Here is a 27,249-nt window from a genome sequence, read left to right on the forward strand (position 1 = left end):
GGGTCAGACCCCTTAGCCAGGGGCTAACGTGTCTTATTAGCAGTTTACAGTCGTCAGCCTCTCCCGGAAGCGCGCCCTCGCGCTTTGTTCTTCCCGCGCTCCGAAGAGACTTCTGAGGAGCTGCACACTTCCGGATCCCACCGCTGCCACCAATGTAACCGCTTATTTTCTTGCCCGGTGCGGGATTCGATACGGGGTGTACTGCACCACAAGGTGGCGTCACTAACCGCTCGGCTAAAGGGTCAGATCCGTTAGCTAGGGGGCTAACGTGTCTTATTAGTAGTTTACATTATTAAACATGGACATACAGTAAAAAATTTAAAAAAAATCTTCAATTTTAGGGGTGCTGGGGTTCAATTTAGGGGTGCTGCAGCACCCCCAAAAATAGGCTAGAAACGCCTCTTCAAAAAATAAAATATACTTCCTTCTGCTTTATATCGCGGGTCGTGTCCTTCAGGGTTGCCACGCCTCATAACCACCGCGTCTTTCTTCTCAAGCGCTTTTTATATCGCCGGTATGCCGAGGCGACCCCGGGCGGGCTTTTGTTTTGAAAAAGGACCCGCCCCCCCCCCTCACTTTCAGCCCCGCGGCGGCGGCAGCAAACTGACTGACAGCAAGTAGGGACCAATGGAGACGCCGGCTTGCATGGCCCTCTTCCTGATTGGCTGATAAGGAGCGGGCGCTGGAGAAAACGTTCTCTCGCTGTCCTCGGAGAGCAACATATGGGGGGTTTTCTTCCTCGGGGCTCCCGCTGACTTGGTGGGCCGTCAGGGCGTAGGAAGACTTTGACCGAATGTGATCAAAGTTTTCCTTAATTAAAACCGCCGACAGCCACGTTAAGCCATGTTTATTTGTTATTGTTTTGTGCGGTTATTAACTCACTGTTAGCTACACGTTTTCTCGGCTGGACGGTTTCGCCTCGAGTCGTACGCCATCTTGTTCACCTAATCGGTGCTGCGCATCAGGGGGGTTTGTTTTTTTTGCCTCTACGGGGACAAAACAGAGTTATGATTTTGGGCCTTTTCCTTTTTTAGGCCCGTCCCACGTTGAATTGGCCCGTGCCGCCCCCCCCCCCCCCCAGGAGCGAGTGGCGTCCCACCCGCGGGCGGCGTCCGTGGTCATTTTGAGTGAATGGCCAGACATGACGCTGCCATGTTACGGTGCAGACGCCATTTGGTGTATTAAAGACGTTTCTTCCCCGGCGATGATCTGGCAAATGGCCTTCTTTTTCCTGACAACAAAGACAGTAAACAGCAGCACTTAGCGAGCTCTCAAGAACTTAATTGCCTGTTAAGCACAATGGAGTCCTCCTTTGTCCCGGCTGCCTGTGTTCGGGGCTCCTGTCCCCGGAGACCCAGCTTTACAGTAAACATTAGTGCTCTAGCCAGACTTGCTGGGAGCCTCAGCCAAAATCGTTCTGCTTTTGCCACACTCACCTCAGAGTGAACCAAAAAAGAGGGGGGGGGGTGGGGGGTGGGATGACTTCAGGCTATGAGAAATACTGGAGGCTATGGCTCTACCCGTACTGTTGGTGGGACAGCCGAGAGCGCCGTGGGCCCCACGGGCCGTCACGCCGGACCGTGATTTTTGTCTCCATCCCACTGTTGTGTTGTGTTGTGTTGTGTTGTGTTGTGTTGCGTTGCGTTGCACCCTTTGACTCCTGGGCTGCACGCGGAGCGAGCCGCCCGCCTCCGTACCGTCCCCGGGCGGAAACCCGCCCGCCGTCCTCACGAACGAATAAACCGCGTTGTCTTCTTGTGCTCCGTAGGTTTGACGGATGAGAAAGTGAAGGCCTACCTCTCGCTGCACCCGCAGATGCTGGACGACTTCGTATTGGAGAGCGTGAGTGCAGAGACATTGGACAGATGGCTGAAGAGGAAGACCAACAGCAGGCCTGCAGGTATATCCAAAAGTACACACACACAGACACACACACAGACACACACAGACACACACAGCATGCCTGACTGTGCTCGGTATCATTTGTGCGAGCCAGATATTCTAGGATCAGATCATTTCGATATATTGCTAAGATGCCAGTTTGCGTAACGCTTAAGAGATTTTCTCCCCCCTTGGTGACCTTTTGACCTCATCGCTCACGTGGCGCCCGAATGGGCGCTGGAGCGGTCAGCCGTGAACGCAAGCTGCCGTGCATCCTCCACATGCCGCGGCAGCCCTTAGACCTCGATTCAAATTAAAACCCGAGCAAGTCGAGAGGATATAAAAAAAAAATAAACACGTGTATATATAAGAAAGTGGACATGTACCACGCGGAAGACCGCGGAATTCGCCGCGGCCGGAATCCCTCGGGAATGTGTCGGGCCCCCGTCGTCCTCCGAGCTCTGCGCGCGTCCCCTTCAATGGCGGGAGTGTGTGTGTGTGTGTGTGTGTGTGTGTGTGTGTGTGTGTGTGTGTGTGTGTGTGTGTGTGTGATGGAGGGACAGAAGAAAGGGAGAGGACCTGTCAGGTTTTTATGGGTCGTTACATTTTGTTGGAGCGAGTCGACTCTGTGCCATGCACTCACACAGCAGCCCTCTTTATGGAGCGACCGCATCCGTCGAGGGCCTACAGAGCTGGCACTGGGCCCGGCTGAGCTGCTGACGTCAGAGCTGACCTCCAGGGACACGCAGCCAGCTGAAGGGGGGTGGGGGGGGGGGAGGTGATGGGGGGGGGAGGTGTCTCATGGTGTGGCTGTGCTGGATGGGGGAAACTGGTCGGGGGATGAATTTGTCGCATTTTGGAGCCATTTTACCCACGAAGGCTACCGGAGCCCAGTGTGGAGTTCCACCATGCCGGGGGTTTTTTTTTCTCCTGTTTCTCAGCATATCCCTGATATATTATCTATCTCCCTCTCTCTCTCTCTCCTCTCTCTTTCTCTCCTCTCTCCCTCCTCTTTCTCTCGCTCTCCTCTCTCTTTCCTCTCTCGCCTCTCTCTTTCCTCTCTCGCCTCTCTCGTTCCTCTCTCCTCTCCCTTTCTCTTTCTTTCTCTCCTCTCTTTCTCTCTTCTCTCTCTCCTCTCTATCTCTCCCCTCTTGCTCTCTCCCCTCTCTCCTCTCCTTTTCTCTTTCTTTCTCTCTCCTCTCTCTTTCTCTCCTCTTCTCTCTCTCCTCTCTCCTCTCCTTTTCTCTTTCTCCTTTCTCTCTCCTCTCTCTTTCTCTCCTTTCTCTCGCTCTCCTCTCTCTTTCCTCTCTCTCTCCTCTCTTTCTCTCCTCTTCTCCCTCTCCTCTCTATCTCTCCCCTCTTGCTCTCTCCCTCTCTCCTCTCCTTTTCTCTTTCTCTCACTCTCCTCTCTCTCTCCTCTCTCTCTCTTTCTCTCGCTCTCCTCTCTCTTTCCTCTCCCTTTCTCTGTCTTTCTCTCCTCTCTCTCTCCCCTCTTGCTCTCTCCTCTCTCTCTCTATCACGCCCCCTCTCTTTCTCACTCTCTCCTCTCTTTCTCTCCTGTTTCTCTCTCCTCTCTATCTCTCCCCTCCTGCTCTCTCCTCTTTCTCTCTGTCGCGCCCCCTCTCTTTCTCACTCTCTCCTCTCTTTCTCTCCTCTGTCTCTCTCTCCTCTCTATCTCCCCCCTCCTGCTCTCTCCCCTCTCTCTCTATCGCGCCCCCTCTCTTTCTCACTCTCTCCTCTGTCTCTCTCTCCTCTCTATCTCTCCCCTCTTGCTCCCTCCCCTCTCTCTCTATCGCGCCCCCTCTCTTTCTCTCTCTCTCCTCTGTCTCTCTCTCCTCTCTATCTCTCCTCTCTTGCTCCCTCCCCTCTCTCTCTATCGCGCCCCCTCTCTTTCTCTCTCTCTCCTCTCTTTCTCTCCTCTGTTTCTCTCTCTCTGTCTCTCTCGCTCTCTTGCCATTCCTTTTTCCCCCCTGTCGTTTCTCCTCCTCTCCTCACCATGGCAGATAGTAAGGGAGTAACGGCCCTCTCATATGAATCAGAAGTGCCGATGCCCCGTACGAGGTTCATGTGAGAGGAAGGGGGGCGAGCACGCGGAGCCGGTCTGCCGCTAAACGTGGACCCTCGGCGCGAGACCGCCTAGCGATCCTGCAGCCTCGCAGGGACGGTGGAGGAGAAGCCGAACCCCCTTTTTCGGTTTCCGTGTTCTTCGTCGGTTTTATAGCACGAGACTGGAACTGAGTCCCCTCTAAACTCACACCAGGAACAAGTAAAGCTCTATTTTCTCTCTTAATTGATAACTAGATGCAGTGCTCCCACGTGTCCTGTAAAACCAAAGAATTTAAAGACCGGCTTTCCAGCCATTGTAAATACAGGGAAAATTAAAATTACCCCGGGGGGAAAAAAAAGGAAAAGAGAAACTGGGTGACCATGGAAAATCAAGAGTGCCACAGGTACATTTCACTGTAGTCGCGCTTCAAATGAAACGAGGACGTTTTCAAGAAAAGCTTTGCAAATATAAATCGGCATCTGAAATAACAGCGGCTTAATCGGCATCTCTCTGCAGACGGCCGCCGGCCGCCACGTGACACATTGCGTTAGAAATACCGTCCAACAATACTCGCTGGATTTTGGAAGCAGGCCAAACTCACTCCAGTGTGGGTCATCGTGGGGGCCGTGACCCCTGTTGCTCTCAGTCTTGACGCTAGCATGCTATGCTAGCTTGCCGGCCTACATACCTCGGAAACTGTGGCCGTCAAACCCCGTTCGGCTCGCATCCTATCGATGTTTGTGTCGTGGGGCCTTCATGAGAGATACCCGATCCCTGTGAGAGGCAGCCAGACTCCCCGCCAGACTCCCCGCCAGACTCCCAGCCAGACTCCCAGCCAGACTCCCAGCCAGACTCCCAGCCAGGCTAGTGAGCACATCAGCAGTGTGCGCGTCTCTCTTCCCGTCTCGGTCCTCGTGTCGGAGCCGTTAATCTCACTCCGGGGGTCTCCTCCCGTGGAGGTGGAAGACCACTCTGCACGGCCACTTGGGTACCACACCACAGCCTCTCCGGGTCTGCCTCTCAGTGCCTGTTTCCACTTAAATGACGAGTGCTGCTGGATCGCTCGTTCGTCCCCGAGACAGAGCGGTCATTGTATTTGGGTGAATGCCTGATTCAGAGCTTGATTTTGTTAGGCGATGGCAAACTTTGAGAGCACGTAGGTACGCTTCTCCCCATTTTGTATTTTTTTTTTTAAAGATGGCCAACCCACCCTCGAAAGGTTGCCGTGATAAAGTAATAGCTGCTGCGGTCATATTTTGTCTCGATATTTGGAGATGAACGTCAGCCTGTATTTTTTTTTTTTTTTTTTTTTTTTGTGCGTTCTTTCAATGGCAGCTAGCCTTCCCAGATAGAGAGACGCTAACAGAAGTGCAGCAGCAGGAGCCGTCGTCATGTGACCGTCATTGAGATGCACACTACTTTCTGGAAGCAATCCCTCCAGCCAGTCCCTTTCCCACTTATCATGTGATGAACAACATCAGGTCCTTATTACATAAGCGCTTTGCTCGACAGGGCTTGTGTGTGTGTGTGTGTGTGTGTGTGTGTGTGTGTGTGTGTGTGTGTGTGTGTGTGTGTGTGTGTGTGCGCCATGAAACCACCTACCTAGTGGGGACATTTTATGGGTCCTCATGAGGAAAAGGGTCTGTTTTAGGGTCAGGACTTGGTTTTAGGGTGAAGGTTAGGGTGTGTGTGTGTGTGTGTGTGCACGTGTGTGCATGCATGCATGTGCATGCATGCACACACATGTGCATGCATGCATGACTGTGTGTGCACAAATGCTGTTTGATGTAGTCCAAACCTGCAGAAATTGCCCGCATTTGCCCACTTGGCACTGTGGCGGTTCTTCCGTGCTGTGCAGTTTCATTGCTCAATTCAATTCCAACTTTCACCGTATGAAGAGAATTCTTGTTTAACACCACGTCTTTTTAAAACGTGTATCAACTCAAGGCTCAGATGAGTGGGCAGAGTCTCCCTAATCACCCCGCTCTTCCGAGCCGCCACCGGTCGCCGCGCCACCCCCTCTGCCGATCCGGGGAGGGCTGCGGACTACCACACGCCTCCTCCCGTACACGTGGAGTCGCCAGCCGCTTCTTTTCACCTGACGGCGAGGAGTTTCGCCAGGGGGAGGATCACGCTATTCCCTGCGGTTCCCCCTCCCCCCCCCTGAACAGGCGCCCCGAGCGACCAGAGGAGGCGTGCGGACACATACCCACATCCGCCTTCCCTCCAGCAGACACGGTGTGTGTAGGGACCCCGACCCCTGACCAAGCCGGAGGTAACACGGGGATTCGAACCAGTGAGCCCCGTGTTGGTAAGCAACGGAATAGACCGCCACGCCACCCGGATGCCCGAGCGGGCAGATGTGTAACCAGTGTCCCGGGCTGCCGATCAGGAGCTGGAGCGTCCGCGGTCAGCGGCAGTGGGGCAGGACCCGGGTCCTCTCCGTGTGCGGCCTCCGGGGCTCACCGGGACCCGCGAGCCCCGCTGGCGGCAGCTGAGCCGACGGCGTTTCTCGCCCGGCGTCCCACTGACCGTGTTTACTCGATGCCGCATTCTGTCGTGGGGCAATTAAGAAACTTTTAAGCCCCCCTGCCGGTGCCTTCCCTCGCGTGCGTGTCCCTGCACACAAACACACACATGCAAGCATAGCCACAAACACAGTCTCACACACAAACACACACATGCAAGCATAGCCACAAACACAGTCTCACACACACACACGCACACACAGGGATTGGAGCACGTTGTGTATCCACGGATTGTCGTTTTGACAGCCTGATGTATTGCTGTGCAGCGGACCTTGTCCTGGAGGAAAAGCTAGTTTTGTGTTTAAGAGGCCTCAAAGAAGCTGCAATGTGCCATTATTCTATAAGGGAGGGGGAGACACAATGCACTGTTTGTCTTTCTCTTCCCTCTCTTTGTGAAGAGAGTCGGGTTTCTTCACAAATATTTGAGTGTCATGGTCCACTCACCCGGGCTCATGAAGCGGTTTCTTATTTCCCAGATTTATGAGCAGGACAGATACGTGGCCGTGGGACAGACACGCAGCTGCGTTCGACTCTCTTCTGAGATAGGCCGAGTAACTCGAAGGGCTGTTTTGTCAGAAAATAAATCTCAAATAATGAGAGAGAGGGGGGAAAAAAAAGTCTAATAAGGCTTGATTTTGTGGCGAGGGAACCGACGCGGCCCGGTCCCTGCCCTGTCTGGACGGGGGTTCGCGACGCACCGGGCAAGGCGTGCAAACATGGGACTTGGGCTGAACTGAGCCGGGCCGGGCCGGGCCGGGCCGGGCCTCGCTGGCAAACAGCTGATCCTGTGTATCGGCGATGTTGGGTGGTGGCCACAGCCAGACAAAGATGCTGTTGTGTGGCAGGACATCATACCCCGGCGCTGTGATAAAAGGCCTGTCTCACCTGTAGGGCTTGCCGCCGGGGGGGGGGGGGGGCGGGGCCCCGCGTTCTCGTCAGGAGGCTCAGTTTAATACCCTGGAAAAAATCAGTGTCTCGGCTCGGCTCGACCTTACATGGGCACGATGCGGTCTGAAAAGCCAGCAGGACGGCACCACAGACAAATATTCTTTGAGTTTTTCAAAAGCTAAAAAAAAAAAAAAAGTAGTAACTCTAGGGCGTCCAGGTGGCGCGGCGCTCTATTCCGTCGCCTAGCGACACGGGGATCTCCGGTTCGAATCCCCGTGTTGCCTCCGGCTTGGTCGGGCGTCCCTACAGACACAATGGGCCGTGTCGGCGGGTGGGAAGCCGGATGTGGGTATGTGTCCTGGTCGCTGCACTGGCGCCTCCTCTGGTCGGGGCGCCGGAGGAGGGGAACTGGGAGGGAATAGCGTGATCCTCCCCCTGGCGAAACTCCTCACTGTCAGGTGAAAAGAAGCGGCTGGTGACTCCACATGTATGGGAGGAGGCATGTGGTAGTCTGCAGCCCTCCCCGGGTCGGCAGAGGGGGGTGGAGCAGCAGCCGGGACGGCTCGGAAGAGTGGGGTAATTGGCCCAAAAGTACAACTGGGGAGAACAAGGGGGGAAAAAATCCGAAAGAAAAGAAGTAGTAACTCTTGTGTTTAGCGAGAAGACGTGTCCAAGACCTCCTGGGTGTTGGACACGAGTCCGCCTCTGGAGCGGGCCGCACTGTGCCGCTGCTGCTGCCGGGCTGTTCGCAGGTGGAGGATGGGAAGCCCGAGGTGGAGAAATGCACTGCTGCTTTTGTCAGCTGCGCCTCCTCCGTGGAGCGGGGCTGATGCGGTCCGACCCCCAGGTCGAAGCTTATTGACCGCTGAGTCACCGCTGCCCGACCGGCCTGCAGGAGGCAGGCTGTGTATCTGCAACAGCAGATCAATGGAGCGTTCATTAAGTTTCGTGTGCACCGGATCCAGCTGACTGAGGGCTTTTTGCCCCGGTGAAAGACCTCTCGTCCCACACAATGGGGCGGGGGGGGGGTAATGTCGTGGGTCTCTCTCCCAGTCATCTATTGCAGTGTATGATAAAGTCTACCAGATATGTTTGTGTGTGTGTGTGTGTGTGTTAGTTTCTAGACTCGATCAGAAATACAATTTAGGAGAAAAGTAAAACAAGTCGCCCATCTGTCGCGAATCAGAGAACGAAGAGGAGCGTTGAGAAGACGAAGAGGAGTGTTGAGAAGACGAAGAGAGGCGTTGAGAAGATGAAGAGGAGCGTTGAGGAGACGAAGAGGGGCGTTGAGAAGACGAAGAGGAGCGTTGAGAAGACGAAGAGGGGCGTTGAGGAGACGAAGACGAGCGTTGAGAAGACGAAGAGAGGCGTTGAGAAGACGAAGAGGAGCGTTGAGGAGACGAAGACGAGCGTTGAGAAGACGAAGAGGAGCGTTGAGAAGACGAAGAGGAGCGTTGAGGAGACGAAGACGAGCGTTGAGGAGACGAAGAGGGGCGTTGAGGAGACGAAGAGGAGTGTTGAGAAGACGAAGAGAGGCGTTGAGAAGATGAAGAGGGGCGTTGAGAAGACGAAGAGGGGCGTTGAGGAGACGAAGAGGGGCGTTGAGGAGACGAAGAGGGGCGTTGAGGAGACAAAGACGAGCGTTGAGAAGACGAAGAGGGGCGTTGAGGAGACGAAGAGGAGCGTTGAGGAGACGAAGAGGGGCGTTGAGGAGACGAAGACGAGCGTTGAGAAGACGAAGAGGGGCGTTGAGAAGATGAAGAGGAGCGTTGAGGAGACGAAGAGGGGCGTTGAGAAGACGAAGAGGGGCGTTGAGAAGACGAAGAGGAGCGTTGAGGAGACGAAGAGGGGCGTTGAGGAGACGAAGACGAGCGTTGAGAAGACGAAGAGGGGCGTTGAGAGGACGAAGAGGAGCGTTGAGGAGACGAAGAGGAGCGTTGAGGAGACGAAGAGGGGCGTTGAGGAGACGAAGAGGGGCGTTGAGGAGACGAAGAGGGGCGTTGAGAAGACGAAGAGGGGCGTTGAGGAGACGAAGAGGGGCGTTGAGAAGATGAAGAGGAGCGTTGAGAAGACGAAGAGGGGCGTTGAGGAGACGAAGAGGGGCGTTGAGGAGACGAAGAGGTGCGTTGAGGAGACGAAGAGGGGCGTTGAGGAGACGAAGAGGGGCGTTGAGAAGACGAAGAGGAGCGTTGAGAAGACGAAGAGGAGCGTTGAGAAGATGAAGAGGGGTGTTGAGGAGACGAAGACGAGCGTTGAGAAGACGAAGAGGGGCGTTGAGGAGACGAAGAGGAGCGTTGAGGAGACGAAGAGGGGCGTTGAGGAGACGAAGACGAGCGTTGAGAAGACGAAGAGGAGCGTTGAGAAGACGAAGAGGAGCATTGAGAAGATGAAGAGGGGGGTTGAGAAAAGGGTGGCTGCCGTCTCCTGGGGAGCGCCTTGTGTTTCCAGCGATGTGAGCGGTGTGTGTGCAGCTCCTCCGGGGTTGCGTGTCGCCGTGTGCGGCCTTTAGTTGTGGTGCTGGTGTGTAGTCTCTAGGACCATGCTGGCCCTCCTGCTCTCCTGTGTTTACTCAAAGCAGAGTACGGCCCCATGAAAATATGGGATGCCATTAGACCAGAATCTTCTTCCACGTCTCTGTGGCCATGGCTGACCACTGGGGAGTACGCTAATCTCTTTCTCTCTCTCTCACTCTCTCTCTCACTCTCCTTTTCTCTTTCTCTCTCTCCTCTCGCTCTGTCCTCTCTCTCTCACTCTCCTTTTCTCTTTCTCTCTCTCCTCTCGCTCTGTCCTCTCTCACTCACTCTCCTTTTCTCTTTCTCTCTCTCCTCTCGCTCTGTCCTCTCTCACTCACTCTCCTTTTCTCTTTCTCTCTCTCCTCTTGCTCTGTCCTCTCTCTCTCTCTCTCACTCTCCTTTTCTCTTTCTCTCTCTCCTCTCGCTCTGTCCTCTCTCACTCACTCTCCTTTTCTCTCTCTCTCTCTCCTCTTGCTCTGTCCTCTCTCTCTCTCTCTCACTCTCCTTTTCTCTTTCTCTCTCTCCTCTCGCTCTGTCCTCTCTCACTCACTCTCCTTTTCTCTTTCTCTCTCTCACGCTCTCTCCTCTCTCACACTCTCTCTCCCTCCTTTTTTCTCTCTCCTTTCTCTCTCTCTCTCCTCTCTCACTGTCTCGCTCTATCCTCTCTCTCGCTCTCTCTCTCACTCTCCTCTCTCACACTCTGTCTCTCTCTCTCTCACTTCTCTCTCCTTTTTCTCTCTCTTGCTCTCACACTCTCTCTCCTTTCTCTCTCTCTCCTCTCTCACACTCTGTCTCTCTCTCTCTCACTTCTATCTCCTTTTTTCTCTCTCCTTTCTCTCTCTCTCCTCTCTCACACTCTGTCTCTCTCTCTCTCACTTCTCTCTCCTTTTTCTCTCTCTTGCTCTCACACTCTCTCCTTTCTCTCTCTCTCCTCTCTCACACTCTGTCTCTCTCTCTCTCACTTCTATCTCCTTTTTTTCTCTCTCCTTTCTCTCTCTCTCCTCTCTCTCTGTCTTGCTCTCTCGCGCTCTCTCTCCTTTTCTCTCTCTCTCTCACGCTCTCTCCTCTCTCACACTCTTTCTCTCTCTCCTTTTTTCTCTCTCCTTTCTCTCTCTCTCTCCTCTCTCACTGTCTCGCTCTATCCTCTCTCTCGCTCTCTCTCCTCTCTCACACTCTGTCTCTCTCTCTCACTTCTCTCTCCTTTTTCTCTCTCTTGCTCTCACACTCTCTCTCTCTCTCTCTCTCTCTCTCTCACTCCTATCTCCTTTTTTTCTCTCTCCTTTCTCTCTCTCTCCTCTCTCTCTGTCTTGCTCTCTCGCTCTCTCTCTCTCTCTCACGCTCTCTCCTCTCTCACACTCTTTCTCTCTCTCTCCTCTCTCCTTTTTTCTCTCTCCTTTCTCTCTCTCTCCTCTCTCACTGTCTCGCTCTCTCCTCTCTCGCTCTCTCTCTCCTTTTCTCTTTCTCTCTCTCACGCTCTCTCCTCTCTCTCTCCTTTTCTCTCTCTCTCCTCTCTCACATTCTGTCTCTCTCTCTCTCCTCTCTCTCACTCTCTCTCTCCTTTCTCTCTCTCTCCTCTCTCTCTGTCTTGCTCTCTCGCTCTCGCTCTCTCTCCTTTTCTCTTTCTCTCTCTCACGCTCTCTCCTCTCTCACACTCTTTCTCTCTCTCTCCTCTCCTTTTTTCTCTCTCCTCTCTCACTGTCTCTCTCTCTCCTCTCTCTCGCTCTCTGCATTTCTCTTTCTCTCTCCCACTCTCCTCTCTCTGTCTCTCTCTCTGCTTTTCTCTTTCTCTCCCCCACTCTCCTCTCTCTCTTCTTTTCTCTCCCTTTCCCTCTCTCCTCTCTCTCTGCTTTTCTCTTTCTCTCTCCCACTCTCTTCTCTCTCCTTTTTTCTCTCTCCTCTCTCTCTCTCTCCTCTCTCACTGTCTCTCTCTCTCCTCTCTCTCGCTCTCTCTCTCTGCTTTTCTCTTTCTCTCTCCCACTCTCCTCTCTCTCTCCTCTCTCTGTCTCTCTCTCTGCTTTTCTCTTTCTCTCTCCCACTCTCCTCTCTCTCTCCTTTTCTCTTTCTCTCTCTCACGCTCTCTCCTCTCTCACACTCTCTCTCTCTCTCCTCTCCTTTTTTCTCTCTCCTCTCTCCTCTCTCTCGCTCTCTCTCTCTGCTTTTCTCTTTCTCTCTCCCACTCTCCTCTCTCTGTCTCTCTCTCTGCTTTTCTCTTTCTCTCTCCCACTCTCCTCTCTCTGTCTCTCTCTCTGCTTTTCTCTTTCTCTCTCCCACTCTCCTCTCTCTCTCCTTTTCTCTCCCTTTCCCTCTCTCTCTCTCCCTCTCTCTTTCTCACAGACACACACTTGCACACCACCCTCCCCGGCTGCCTCAGGGGGAGCTGTACCATTACAACCGATCCCTCGACACAAAGCTGATGAAAACAAAGATGTTATTGTTACGAAACGCGACTGACAAATTCGGCTTCACTTTTACGCGTTCACCTAAACTGCGAAGCCGCTTCCTGCCGCAGCCGCAGTAAAGGAAAAGGGGAGGTGGGGGGGGGTAGCATCCTTCCAGATGCACAGAAAGTAGCGCCGTAATGAGCAGCTCAGCTGACGCTGGCTGGGGAGTAAACCTCGAGCGAGGAGCGAGCGGCCCGGTGTCGTATTCGTGAATAATTGATGCCGGAGCTAAAATCCAGACACATTAACGCCGAGTTAGGCTCGGGTGTAAATGGGCCTTGAAAAGCTCAGCAGGATTTTATGATTTCAGGGAGGAGGAGGAGGAGGAGCAGTGAGAGGAAGTCAGTGAGATTGTGCATGTTTTGCTCGGACCCTGGACAGTTTTGACGTTACTGTTTAGTGTAGATCGAGAACAACCCGCCGTTTGAGGTTGTTCAGTTGATAACGCTGGTCTACAAAAAATATAGTTTTTTTTTCTTGCGTGGACTTTGGAAACTGTTTTTGGCTAATTTTGGGCTGCTGAATCCAAATCTGAGCTCAGATTTGCTCCGTCACGTCAAGTTTTCGTGCTCTCTCTATGCTCCTTATTCAGGATTTTACAAAAGTTGACCATCTAGTCTGGCAATCTTGGTGGGGATAAAAGTGACCCCTATTCATTCCCTAAGTAATGTCATGCTAGGCTGAGTGTTTATTTATTCATTGTTATCATTTTTGCATCTATCGATCTTCTAATGCAACAGTGTTTTTTTCAACTTCGAGTGTAAAATTGCTGTTTTCTCAAAAATAGTTCAAAAACCTGATGCGATCGGCAAAAACTAACGCCAGATTTGGATTCAGCACCCAGAAGTTAGCTAGAATCCGTTGAAAAACCCCATGCAAGAAACATTGTGTTGACCAGTGCACTGGTCTACAAAAAATATTGGGTTTTTCTTTCTTGCGTGGACTTTGGAAACTGTTTTTGGCTAATGTTGGGCTGCTGAATCCAAATCTGAGCTCAGATTTGCTCCATCACGTCAAGTTTTCGTGCTATCTCTATGCTCCTTATTCAGGATTTTACAAAAGTTGACCATCTAGTCTGGCAATCTTGGTGGGGATAAAAGTGACCCCTATTCATTCCCCAAGTAATGTCATGCTAGGCTGAGTGTTTATTTATTCATTGTAATCATTTTTGCATCTATCGATCTTCTAATGCAACAGTGTTTTTTTCAACTTCGAGTGTAAAATTGCTGTTTTCTCAAAAATAGTTCAAAAACCTGATGCGATCGGCAAAAACTAATGCCAGATTTGGATTCAGCACCCAGAAGTGAGCTAGAATCCGTTGAAAAACCCCATGCAAGAAACATTGTGTTGACCGGTGTAATGACTAGCAGCAATCTCCTCGGATAGTCCTAGGAAGTATTGTGCAACACTGCAAAGGTGAGGAATGGCTGTAATAAACCCCATGCGCTGTTTGAGGCGGACGTATTTTTCTTGGGTGCAAGAACCCATGTGATAAATATCGGTTGAAAAGGGGAGAAAATGACGTTTTTTGATGTAAATCTTTGGGTTTTCTCACAACACGGGGGCGGCGGGAACGAGTGTCAGGCCTTGTGCGAGGAGACCGAAGTCTTCCTCGGCCCGAGCTGTGAATGAGACGTTGTGTAACCCTCCCCGGAGCTCTGTTTAGGTACTCGAAAGAAGACTTTCCATGTTTCCCTCTGAATACGCTTTCTATAATCTCCTACAATTAGGAAGCTCGAATTCGGCTAATGCCCCGCCGCCGTTACACACAGCCACCGTCAGTTTCTCCCCTCGATGCAGCGTTTCACAAGTTTTCCCTAATTTCACTTGACGTTTGGGTGGAAACGGGGCCGTGCGGGGGTCAGCCCTGCGGACTCGACACCGACAGCGTAGCTACGCCGGTGTTATTTCACTAACCGGGAGATGTGCGACTGTCCCAGGGAAATTCTCCCAAAAAATCAGTCCGTGTTTATAGAGGGGCAATCAAAAGGCCCGGTTTAACGGGATCACATTACAGACCTCTTGTTTTTTTGGCTTGTTTTTCAGAGACTTGTTCGTGTACACGACACTGGACTGGATTACTCGGACATTTTGGGCTTTATTATTGCTTCTTTCCTCCGAAATAGGGTTAGGATTCCCCCCCCTCCCTCCCTCCCCCCGTTTCTCCCCAACTGTACTTGGCCAGTTACCCCGCTCTCCCGAGCCGTCCCGGTCGCTGCTCCACCCCCTCTGCCGATCCGGGGAGGGCTGCAGACTACCACATGCCTCCTCCCATACATAACCCTAACCCTAACCCAGTCGCCAGCCGCTTCTTTTCACCTGACAGTGAGGAGTTTCACCAGGGGGGCGTAGCGCGTGGGAGGATCATGCTACCCCCCCCTCCCAACAGGCACCCTGACTAACCAGAGGCGGCGCTAGTGCAGCGACCAGGGCACATACCCACACCCGGCTTCCCACCCGCCGACACGGCTAATCGGCTCTGTGCATAGCTGTAGTCCCCTGACTTCCGGTTTCCACTGCAGCGCTCATACCAGCTTCCGGTTTGTTGGCGTGTGCTGTTGGCCGGCATGTTTTTCACGACGCCTGCAAGATTTACCGTGGATAGACGTCAACGACCTGCACAGAATTGTCGACAAACTCTCACCCGCACCTACCAGCAAACGGGTGAAACGTTTCAAGTTGTACATATCAAGGTATGCCGTAACTTGGTATGGTAAATCGTGCAGGCATCGCAAAAAATAGGCCACCGTCAATACCACACGCCAACAAACAGGAGACTGGTATGACCACTGCGGTAGAAACCGGAAGTCAGCGGACTACAGTTACGCCGGAAGTAACACCGGGATTCGAACCGTCAACCACCCCCCCGTGTTGGTAGGAAACGGAATAGCCCGCTACGCTACCCGGACGCCCTAGGTTTGGGATTTTAGGGACAGATCTCTCATTGCCAGCATGGCTGCATGACATTAGGGTGACTCCACACCCAGCCCTCGCCAGGCGGCTGGCTCTGCAAACCAAACACGCCAGACCGCATCCGGATGTGGGCCACTTCAGGCAGTGATGCGGCACTGATGGCCTTCTTCTGGCCCTGACATGATGGGCGTGAGCCTGAAGTGGCCCACATGTATAATACCAAATACACTGCTCTACAAAAATATAGGTTGTTTTTTTTTCTTGCGTGGATTTTGGAAACTGTTTTTGGCTAATTTCGGGCTGCTGAATCCAAATCTGAGCTCAGATTTGCTCCGTCGCATCAAGTTTTCGTGCTCTCTGTACACTCCTTATTCAGGATTTTACAAAAGTTGACCATCTGGTCTGGCAATCTTGGTGGGGATAAAAATGACCCCTACTCATTCCCTAAGTAATGTCATGCTAGGCTGAGTGTTTATTTATTCATTGTAATCGTTTCTGCATCTATCGATCTTCTAATGCAACAGTGTTTTTTTTTAACTTCGAGTGTAAAATTGTTGTTTTCTCAAAAATAAGGATTTTTCATAGTTCAAAACCCTGACGTGATAGGCAAAAACTAATGCCGGATTTGGATTCAGCACCCAGAAGTTAGCTAGAATCCGTTGAAAAACCCCTTGCAAGAAAAACTGTGTTGACCGGTGATATAGGTCAAATATGCCAAATCAAATATGGGCCTTTTTTTTGGCAAAGCTGCGGTGCTCTGGGCAACATGTAGTGTGGATGTGACCCTGAAGTGGCCCGCGTGGTAAATGGTGAATATGTCCCAAATGTCACAAAACAAATATGGGCCACCGTTGGCAAACATGCGGCACTGCTCTGGCTTGGTTCTGGCCCAGATCTGGCAAACAGGAGCGGACCGCCCAAGTGCCGTCATCCGGTACGCGGTACGTGGGCCGGATGAGAGCGCCGGGTGTGGGACGGGTGGACGGGGGTTGGCGGCGGAGGCCTTTCCCACACATCACAGGTTTAAAAGCGGCCTCCGTGTGGAAACACACGTCCTGAGAAATGTGCCGTCTGGCTACGTCTTACTAATAGTCATCAGGGCTCTGCGAGATGAGCTTCTGGGGGGGGGGTGCTTTTTTTTTTTTTTGGCTGTATCTCCGTGTCTCCTGATTGACGCCATTCCTACCCAGAGGTTGACTCTAAAATAGCTCTCAGGGCTAAGTTAAGAAGCACGCTGCACACTGGAGGAATGTCTGAAACAATAAACAGAACAGACAGTGTGGGGTTTTTTGTTTTTTTTACCCCCTCGCGCACAAAGGGGCTCATTTCAGACGGGCCGCGTTTCGACAGGTTGCTTTTTAAAAGACCTTACGGCGTCGCGCACGGCTGCATCACACCAGACGGTATCAAAGGGACCTCAGTGGCTGTGGGTCATGTGTGATACGGGTCTGTGTTTTAATAAATGCTTCTCTTTTTTTATTTATATATCTATAAAAAAAAAGAAAGGAAGAAATCGCTGTGTGACTTGAACGGGTGTATTAGCGGCGGCGCGCCCAGGCTGGCTTCGCGAGCTGTTTTGATTGGCAGACTCCTCTCGTCACATCCGCCGGTGACCATGTCCGAAGGCCGCGCTGCTCCTTTATCGAGCGGTCCCTCCGAGGGCCTGAACCCCCGCCGGGGGGGGGGGGGTTCACTCCGAGCCACAAATCCGCACGGCCTTGCTGGATTAATGCGCCCGTTAGATATTTATTCATGCACGTTTTCGGTCTACTCCGTTGCCTACCAACGAGGGGGTCGCCGGTTCGAATCCCCCCCGTGTTACCCCCGGCTTGGTCGCGCGCGGGCAGCGTCCGAGTGGCGTCGCTGTCGCTGCGGACGCGTCACAGGAAGTCGGACATGCGGAGCGCGGTAGACGGCGCAGCGCGGCTGTGTTTGCAACAGCAACTCGTGCATGCGCCGCCATAAATCCGGTCATAAAAAATCACGCAAAAAAAAAAAACGAAGAAAATCGCAACAAACTGCTTACTTCTAACGTCGTCTGGGGCGCCCCGCGTCTGACTTCCGTTTGCTGCGAAGCTTCCGGTTCCACTCGGGAAGGGCCGAAAATAGCTCATGGCCGCTGCCCCGTTGGCCGTGTCTGTGGGTGGGAAGCCGGATGTGGGTATGTGTCCTCCCGTTCAGCGGGGAGGGGGGGTGGCGTGATCCTCCCACGCGCTACCGCCCCCCCCTGGCGAAACTCCTCACCGTCAGGTGAAAAGAAGCGGCTGGCGACTCCGCATGTATGGGAGGAGGCGTGTGGTAGTCTGCAGCCCTCCCCGGATCGGCAGAGGGGGGTGGAGCAGAGACCGGGACGGTTCGGAAGAGCGGGGTAATTAGCCGGATAAAATTGGGGAGGAAAAAAAAGGGGGGGGGAACCCCGGTGGACGTTTTAGCTAGCGATGCTGCCATATCTGCTCGTTAGCTGCAAAATGCACGGCCTCCACTTCCACCTCACTACCGCCCGCCTCCTCCTCCTCCTCCTGCTGCATCTGGCCGCTGTTCCTCCCACAAAGTTCCCGAACTGATTAAAACTACATTGGGAACGAGTGGATTTCACGACAGAACTGCTAGTCCGTTTGATTTAATGACGTGTTGAGAACTGTTCTGCGAGGCCCATCTGTCACAACATCCAGCTCCTCTGGATGTCCTCCTCTCCTCTGTCGGTTTAATGTCACTCACGTTGTACCTTTTCCCCCTCTCTCTCTCTCTTTAGATGACACAGCAGCAAAAGACGTCAGCAGGGTAGGTTTTTGCTTTTACTCTTTGTGTGTGAGCAAATAAGCACGTCGTCCATGTCATCGGGAATATGTGCGTATTTGGGCTGCAACACCGGTGCCACCGGCCGAGCACGTGGGTGGAAAATAAGGACGGCGCATGAGCGGCGGTCGACTTCCTATTTGAATAGCTGCAAAACCACGTCGGCGCACTCGATTGAAGTCGCACACTTGGACAATAGGTCTCCCTGTGCTTGTGCGTAGCTTCTTGCGGCGTGCCCTCGTGACCTTGTCCTTCTGCCTTGCAAAAGGCTGGAAAACATGCGTGCCTGCAGAGGGAAAACCGCTCCTCCTTAACTGACGTTAAGCACCGCCTGGGAATCAAGGGAAGCTTGTGGAACAAACGTTGGCCAGAAGTGATCTGCCTTTATAAGTCCCCGGGACAGCAATCAGTGGATATTCAATACAAACCTATGAGGAACTGTAGCCGCATGCTTCATCCAAGGTATGTGAGAGTTAGCGGGACGTTTTTGGCAAAAGTAGGAGCTCTGTGCTCCACAAAGTAGATGCTAAATACTCCCCTCTGCTCCGCCGGGAGCTGCTGCGATGGAACCGGAGGGAGGGCACCGAACTGGGTAGAGGGGACTGGCGCTCGCAGCGAAGGAGAAAAGGAGGCGCACTCGACACCCGCGGTGCGTCATCCGTACGTCCGCGCGAACGGGATGTGGGAGGACAGGAGGCGTCCCACGAGGGAGGCTCTCCGGTACCCCCGCCCCCGCCCCCCTCCGCCGTTCTGTCCTGACCCTCTCTGCAGGGATAGAAATAGACGTCTCTCTGGCAATGCGCGCGGCAGGAGGCCTGCCTGTTACATAACCGCACTTCCAAGCGGAGGTTGAGTGCGGCAAGGCTTTGCCAGGGCCCCGAACAGAGCTGTGCGGAGATGACGGCCCCCTCTTGGGACCGCAGGGGGGATCCCTGGCCTTGGATACAGCCGCGGACGGGATGCAAGGGTGGGAAGGGGGTCGGTTTTGATGAATGGCCTCGGTCTTTGAGAATGGCGGGGCGATAATTTTCCGTTCGCTGAAAACAAAGAGGGGGGGGAGGGGGAAAAACCTGTTTGAATATAGAATCGTCGGTCTGTCCGGGCGATAATTAACGCGCCTTTTTAATTACGGTATTAGTTCTCGGTGATCAAGCGAAACTGTGGAGTTGCATTCTGCATTGTGTGTCTTGTTGTCTAGCAGTACCAGGACACAAATATGCAGGGTGTGGTGTACGAACTCAACAGCTACATGGAGCAGCGCCTGGACACTGGAGGAGACAACAAGTTGCTGCTCTATGAGCTTTGCAACATCATCAAAGCAGGTGGGTCACACGTAGGATGAGGGCTGCGCCCATACCGGTAACGGACAGCTTGCCAATAAAGGGCCAGTGAGGAGTATCGGTATTCGGTATTTTACCCAAGACTACAATCCCAGTAGCATGTCACAAATGAAAGCAAAATGGTTTGATTCCCTGCAGTTTTGGCAATTATTGTGGGCATCGATGGGCAATTATTTTGCCCATCGACCCCAAGTGGTTTAAGTCCGCACTGTTCGGCAAAAGCAATGGATCGGTACTCGATATCAGCCGACACGTAAAGATTTGTACTCGGAATCGATATCGGCGGTGAAGAGGCGATACGGGTGCATCCCTGCTTGAGACAGACCCGCTGATCTCCAGCCGGGCTCGCGTGAGCGAAAACAAGCGTGTGCGCAGATGCTAACAACACATTTTGAACTGTATCGAAACTTGCACACACCGGCGTCCAGGTAGCGTAGCGGTCTATTCTGTTACCTACCCACACGGGGATCGCCTGTTCAAATCCCCGTGTTACGTCCGGCTTGGTCGGGCGTCCCTACAGACACAATTGGCCGTGTCTGCAGGTGGGAAGCCGGATGTGGGTATGTGTCCTGGTCGCTGTGCTAGCGCCTCCTCTGGTCGGTCAGGGCGCCTGTTCAGTGGGGGGACTGGGGGGGAATAGCGTGATCCTCCCACATGCTACGTCCCCCTGGCGAAACTCCTCACTGTCAGGTGAAAAGAAGCGGCTGGTGACTCCACATGTCTCGGAGGAGGCATGTGGTAGTCTGCAGCCCTCCCCCTCCGGCTCGGCAGAGGGGGTGGAGCAGCGACTGGGTGATTGGCCAGGTACAACTGGGGAGACACACCAGCAGCAACTGAACTTTCTCTCTCACTATCAAACACTCCTGTGACTCGTGTTCTTCTGCCCCACAGCTACAAAAGCTGATGGATTTGCACTTTACTTCTTGGGAGAATGCAACAATGTAAGTGCACAACACATTCTCTGAAAACACTGTCTTTGCTGAGTTATAGTTGTGACGTGCATATGTTTGACGCTTCTCTCTATGTGCCTTCTATATCTTCTCCATAGAGTTTATGTTTGTTCACTCCAACCGGGGCCAAGGACGGCCCTCCAAGCCTCATCCCTTCTGGTCCCATCGCGTATGGGACCACCATAGCCGCTCACGTTGCCAAGACTCGCAAAACACTTCTTGTAGAGGACATCATGGGGGTAAGGCACAGGAGACCCTTTATCGCCCGTTACAGAGACTGTCCTGGATGATGTCAGGGTGATGAAGACCCTGACCCCTGACCTGTATGTTTCAGGATGAGCGCTTCCCCGACGGCACAGGGCAGGACTCAGGGATCCATGTTCACTCTGTCCTGTGCCTCCCCATCCTCACTGCCATCGGGGACCTCATTGCCATCCTGGAGCTGAACCGGCATTGGGGGAAAGAGCCCTTCAACCTTAGTCACCAGGAGGTGAGTGGGACCCAGACAACACAGCAAAAAGTGAGAGGCCGGAGCGATGCTCACAGTACTACAGCTTGGCCTTAATCTGATCCCTCATGGCCATTGGACTGTTTAAAGCACACCCCGGCGGCTGTGGAAAGTACATTGCAGCAGTGCTGCGGTGTACCCGAGAACTGGCTAGCACAGTGGCTGCTAATGAGATGAGTACATAAGCTTAGCGCCGGACCTCATGTTAGAGACCTACATAGAAGTCACACTTGTGTAGATTTACTAGAGAGCCGATGTGAAGTTCGTCAAACGTCAGCATTTAAGCAAGAAGCCTAGATTTGTTTCTTACTATGTGACCTTTGAGGATAAAGACCAAAAAAACAAAACTGCAAATGAGGTTATTTTTTTGGCAGTGTATGTTTATCTGTTTGGACTTCACATTTGTCGCTCTTGGCAGAGGATTGAAATCTTTTTTTTTAAGGATTCCCTTCTTTGATATGGTACATGGAGATTATTCCCAGCTATGTTACTTGCACACGACAGTGCACCGAAGGAGTTCTAATTATGAGGCTCTCAAACATGCGTGGGATATTAATTGAAAAACTTGGAGTGGAACGGTTGACTGTGCTGAAATGTGCCGGATGGCAAACGTGATACGAACACACTGAATTTGGAAAATTGATGTTTACGATTGCATTCTCTTAAGAGGAAAAACTGTAAATGTTAATGCGTTGAAATTCAGCTTTAGCTTCTTTTCCCTAGGTTGCAACAGCTAACCTAGCGTGGGCATCGGTAGCCATTCATCAAGTACAGGTATGCACTTTTCTTTTCTTGCAATTTAAACACCCAGAGCAGTCAAGTTCAGAACCTTGACCAGGATCTGATGTGCAGCTGAAACCCACCTGTGCAACAGATCATGTTCCCTTTTGACTTTGTTTGTCCTGGGGCCGTGCAAGTGTTTGCGATGGGGGAAATCCACTGTGTACAGGTCCTGGGTTGTCAGTGCACCCAGTCTAATCAAGCCAGCCATGGCTTTAACACACTTCTCCCGGTGGACGTCATTACGACCCACCAATGCTGTTTTCACACGAACAAACGACGTGCACCTCAGAGAAGCGGCGTCCCACTGCAGCGCAGGCCACAATGGGCCTCAGTACCTCGGTGAGGGGTACAGGGCCACGGTTTACTGCACTCCTGGGTCAGCTGATGACTGCAAAACAATCTCTGTGGTTACGCTAGAGCTCAGGAAAGCGGCCCGTGACAAAAAGTTCCCCTTGGAAGTCAGTTTGCTTGCAATACATTTGAGATGGCGTGGCTCCAGTGTTGTATGGGACCACTGCGCATCGGGGTCGTGACCTTTTTTCTTTTCTTTTTCTTTTTTTCATGTTTTTAGGTGTGCAGAGGCCTCGCCAAACAGACCGAGCTCAATGACTTCCTGCTAGACGTGTCAAAGTAAGAACAGCTTCCTGTCTCTTGGGCACTTGGTGCAAAAAAAAAAAATCACCAAATGAAAACTAAAGAATTGGAGACAGACACTTCAAAAAGATGATATTTAGTGTGTTCCCAGCTTGCTCTTGATTTCGTCTTAACCGAGAAACTGAAATGTTATGTGTGAGTCGGCTCTTATGTTGAGCCGGTGGTGTTTTTTATTTAAATGAGATCTGCTTTCATGTCTCGAATGTGAACCTCATCAGAGCCTTGTGTCTGCCAGATGTCTCAGTATACCATCTCTTGTGTTTTTGCACAGAACATACTTTGACAACATTGTGGCAATAGATTCTCTACTTGAACATATTATGGTAAGTGCGAATTCTCCAGAGCAACGTTCGTCAACACGGTCTTCGAGGCTGCCGTGTTTAGAGTGAATATTTTGGCAGTACATTACGTCACGTTGTTTGTATAGCCGTGCATTGTTTATGTAGCCGTATTCTATAGCCGAGTTGCCGAGTTGTGAATATGGAGGGACCAGCCTGGTGCGTAAGGTCGCAGTGCCATGCTAACAAGGCTAATGCTAACAATGTCAATCCTAAACGCTAACAACGCCGCTGTGAGCATCACAAAGTACAAAATCTTACTGTTTTCACTGTATATTGACAGGTAAATGAACAAATATGTAAAATGTGTCGTGGATAATATCATCATTAGGGTAGTAAAACAAAAATGTTGATGCAGATTTGGTTCGCCGCTTTGTAAAGATGCGGCCTCGCAGGCAGTACACGGCTCCCGAGCTGTTTGACGAACGATAGCCGGTCCGGTGCGGAGGACTAATAAAAGTGCGGCTTGGAAAGAAATCCTGGGTGAATGAAAATTGTGTAACCCGCTATCGTGTGTTTTTACTCTAGTTTTTCTGTCTCCACTCGATACCCCCCCCCCTCCCCTCAGTGTTTCTATACCTTATGTTGTGCTGTGACTGTGGTGTCATCTCAGGTCATTCGGCTCATGTGGTTCGGATGCTTACATGAACTGCAGTGGCCCACAATTACATGTTTTATAGTTCTCTGCATTTAACTGTTCCATCAGAAAACCACAGTACTGCAGCGGTGCAGCTCAGTTTATTCATGTCCTCCCTCGGAGTCAGCCGGTTGCGAGCCGAGTCCTTCGCTGCCGACAAGTCTTCTTTCATGTTGCTAATATGACGTCTGCCTTGGTTTTGCGTTGCAGATATATGCAAAAAACTTGGTGAATGCGGACAGATGTGCGCTCTTCCAGGTAGATCACAATAACAAAGAACTGTACTCTGATCTGTTTGATATTGGAGAGGAGAACGAAGGCAGACCTGTCTTTAGGAAAACCAAAGAAATTAGGTGTGTGGTATTTCTCCATTCTCCTACAGTGTTGTGTGTGTGCTCATTTCATTTTTACGCCATCCGTTTTCAAATTTGATGACACGGACGCATTGACAAAGCTCTGACTGACTGTAATTACCGACGAGCCGAAATACAAGTGATAAACCCACCCTGTGCTCTCTTTCCTCTCTTCTTTCTTTTCTTCCGCCGTAGGTTTTCTATAGAGAAGGGAATAGCAGGCCAAGTGGCTCGGACCGGAGAAGTGTTAAATATCCCAGATGCCTATGCAGACCCACGATTCAACCGGTAAAATCAAACAGGCTATATCGTCAGCTGTAACCACTAATTGGCTCGGTTACATAGGATTAACACATATCTAATTAAACCTTATTGGATAATTGTCGTGCCATTACTTATCTCTTTGGATTAGCCCGGACAATCCTGTTCAGCTTTCATTATTTTCCTTCTGTGTTTAGAATATAATCAGTACAGTCCTGCTACCGTTCATTAAAAAAGGTTGTCTAGGTTTTGGTTTAATCCGAAATAAGATGATTATCCCGGAAGAGTAAACAGTTCCGCAGTACTACTCCTCAGTGCACACACAAGTCGTCAGGGCTTAGACAGACATACTGCGCCGGTATAGGTCACATAGACCTCAATGAATGAAGACAGTGATTCACAACAAAGTGACGTTCTGCATTCTGCTGCCTCTCCACGACAGGGAGGTGGACCTCAAAACCGGTTACACAACGCGGAACATCCTGTGCATGCCCATCGTCAGCAGGGGGACCGTTATAGGTGTGGTGCAGATGGTGAACAAGCTAAGCGGAAGTGCCTTCACTAAAACCGACGAGAACAACTTCAAGATGTTCGCCGTCTTCTGTGCCCTGGCCTTACACTGTGCAAATGTAAGTCATCATTGCTCCTTCCCCCCGGCCTCGCTGTTCTCAAGGTGGGCCAGATAACGGCCAACAAACTAGTTTTCCCTGTCCAAAAAAATGTGATCTCCCTCTTCTTTAAATCTTTAAATCCGCGATAACAGAAAATGAGCCGGATTGTGTGTCGATTATGCAGCGATTGTGTAAAGCGTGATACATATAGCATCGTAACATGAATCATGCTAATTCCTGATGCTTTAGTTACTCAACATCTGACAAAGCCTTTCCCCTCTTTGGGCCCTGGCTCACGATGTTGAGTCACAAACATGTGCGGGAGCAGCATCGCAGCGTTTAGAGTAAAACGAGGAATGTTAGTATTTTGCAAGCTCGCAGCATCCATCCACTGGCAGGAATGTGTGTTTACCTACAATTTACGCCTCGTGTCCTTCGGTAAGTCGCTTAGGCAAGCTCCTGATTGGCGTTATGAGGGAAGGTGTTGAGAGTTGGCATGCGCCCCTGACTGTCTCATCTCTGCCTGTCTTGCAAGGCGACGTGGAAAACAACCGGATGACGAGCGAGTTTTTCGGAGGCCGACTTAATAGCCGCAATCTCTCGCTATCCCACAGATGTACCATCGGATACGGCACTCGGAATGCATTTACAGAGTGACTATGGAAAAGCTGTCCTACCACAGCATCTGCACATCGGAGGAGTGGAAGACCCTAACGCAGCTCAACCTCCCTACACCTATTTATAAAGAAATCGAAATGTAAGTGTCTCTTAGCTCAAGAGGGGGCGCCCTTTAAGTTGCGGAGCGCCTTTTATGACATTGGTGTGTATTCGATGACGTGCTACCAGCATAGCCTCAGATCCAGCCTAAACCTGATGGGCCCTGAATATACTCTGGCCTTCAGCCATGTGCCTGTGAAGGAGACAGTTGACAGAGTCCAGGCCTGGGTGAGGGGGGTCTCGCCCCTTCCTGTTCCAACAGAAAGGGATGGGGTGGGGGGTGGGGGCGCTTGTGGGTGACAGCCTGTTAGATCTACAGCCCCGCACGTCAGAGGCCTCATGATCTGAGACCTCAGATATCCCCTGATCTGTCTCTCCTCTCCTCCCTCCCAGGTGTGCTGGCCATGCTAATCTGAGACTCTCCCCCGATCTCTCCCTCCCTCCTTCAGGTTCCACTTTGACATTAGTCCCTTAGAGGAGATCTGGCCCGCCGTCTTTGTCTACATGGTTCATAACTCCTGTGGGCAGAGCAGGTAAGGTTTGGCAGGAGAACATAAGCAGATTTCCTTGGATCAGTTGCCTCATGCATTGCCGGCACAGTCTGTGGACTGAAGCCTCCCCGATGATCTGAGTGTCCTTCATTTTTTTGTCTTTTCCGTTGTGTCCGTCTCAGCTTTGAGCTGGAGAAACTGTGTCGATTCACCATGTCCGTACGGAAGAACTACCGCCGTGTACCGTACCACAACTGGAAGCATGCCGTGACGGTGGCGCACTGCATGTACGCCATCCTGCAGAGATCCACGGGGATCTTCACAGAACTAGAGGTTCGTCCCACATCAGGTCTAGTTTTAGCGCTGCAAGGGGAGAGAAAAAAAACACTTTTTAAAGAGGTACTAAACCCTCGACCTTGATTTTAGTGAGTTTGCTGACATCTACAGGTTCACAAGACTAGGTCTAAACCTAGTATGTGTGGCTGGACCGTACGGGTCAATGTTAGAAATTGCGGCCGGTTTGTTTACAGGGATAGTCGGCGGTAGTGTCTAAAATGTGAATCCCTGGATATTAAATGTTCATCTGCAACTTTCTGTAGTGGTCCCTGTAATATTTGTTGTTAAAGTGTCCTGAAGTAGCACATCGCATGACATGGTTGAGCTACGTTCAGTAAAAACAACACAAAAAAAAGGCTATAAATGCAGTTGCAAGAACAATACTCTCCACTCATACCTTGGGATGTTTGATTTGGAAGATAATTTAATAGTAATTATAACTATTCTAATTATGTGTTAACCCCCCCCCCTCCTCCTCTTTCATCTGTCTCTATAGTATGCGGATGTCTCTTGTTTCTCTAAGACTCACTCTGGGTTGAGTGTTTTGTCAGAGTGATTGTTATTTGGGGTGCTTTAACTGTGGCTCTCCCTCACGCCTCAGCACACGGAGAGGCTCGTTTCTCTCCTACTCTGCTCAGATGTGGAAAGAGCGGCATAATGTCCTGTTTTTAGCATTTCGGTTGTAGCCACGGGCAGCGATACATTCCGCTCGTTAGCGTGTGATAAATGTAGAATGGGCTGGATCATTTGGGAAGTGCAACGGCCAATAGGGAAAGCCCCACTTCCGTGTTTACCAGCGAGGTCGCTGGTCGGCCGACCAATCGAGTAACTCCCCGCTGGGCACCTGATCCAGCGGCCCAATCGTGTGACTTGACCGCTCAGTCACTCCAGACATGATCACTCAGTCACAGGTATTGGTGTTTGTAGGGCCGGCCCGCTAGTCCGGTCCAGTCAAAAACACTTGAAGGTAGACGTGGCAGGCTGGTCTTGGTACTCTGTGGTGTTAGCATAGCAGGATGAACACAGCTGCAGCTAACGGTATTAATAATGGCTCCGTTGGCTGTGGCTGTGCCAAAGAACCAGCATTGACGGCGCTATTGATGATTATCAGTGCTGGCTGTTTCTGTCCGTCAGTCAGTCAATGCTGATAGATGTGCTGGTGCACATTGTTATTGTTATTATCTGCAGCTATGTTCATCCTGCTACGCTAACGTCACAGAGCACCAAGACCAGCCTGCCATGTTTTGACCTTCACGTGGTTTT

At 51.6% G+C, this 27,249-nt stretch overlaps 1 protein-coding gene across 1 annotated transcript in view; it reads left to right on the top strand.

Moving 5' to 3' along the window:
* The window catches only part of pde10a (phosphodiesterase 10A), a 56,272-nt gene that overhangs the window by 13,028 nt on the left and 15,995 nt on the right, over positions 1–27,249 (top strand). The window contains exons 2-16 of the mRNA XM_056291679.1: positions 1,769–1,900; positions 17,964–17,992; positions 19,209–19,329; positions 20,239–20,288; positions 20,396–20,536; positions 20,632–20,787; positions 21,529–21,579; positions 22,160–22,218; positions 22,514–22,565; positions 23,428–23,570; positions 23,766–23,858; positions 24,274–24,460; positions 25,057–25,199; positions 25,609–25,692; positions 25,833–25,983. Of these exons, the coding sequence (XP_056147654.1) occupies positions 1,769–1,900; positions 17,964–17,992; positions 19,209–19,329; positions 20,239–20,288; positions 20,396–20,536; positions 20,632–20,787; positions 21,529–21,579; positions 22,160–22,218; positions 22,514–22,565; positions 23,428–23,570; positions 23,766–23,858; positions 24,274–24,460; positions 25,057–25,199; positions 25,609–25,692; positions 25,833–25,983 (1,592 nt within the window). The remainder of the gene's footprint in view (positions 1–1,768; positions 1,901–17,963; positions 17,993–19,208; positions 19,330–20,238; positions 20,289–20,395; positions 20,537–20,631; positions 20,788–21,528; positions 21,580–22,159; positions 22,219–22,513; positions 22,566–23,427; positions 23,571–23,765; positions 23,859–24,273; positions 24,461–25,056; positions 25,200–25,608; positions 25,693–25,832; positions 25,984–27,249) is intronic.

The sequence above is a fragment of the Lampris incognitus genome, chromosome 13 (genome assembly GCF_029633865.1).
Source record: "Lampris incognitus isolate fLamInc1 chromosome 13, fLamInc1.hap2, whole genome shotgun sequence".
NCBI classification, from domain to species: domain Eukaryota; kingdom Metazoa; phylum Chordata; class Actinopteri; order Lampriformes; family Lampridae; genus Lampris; species Lampris incognitus.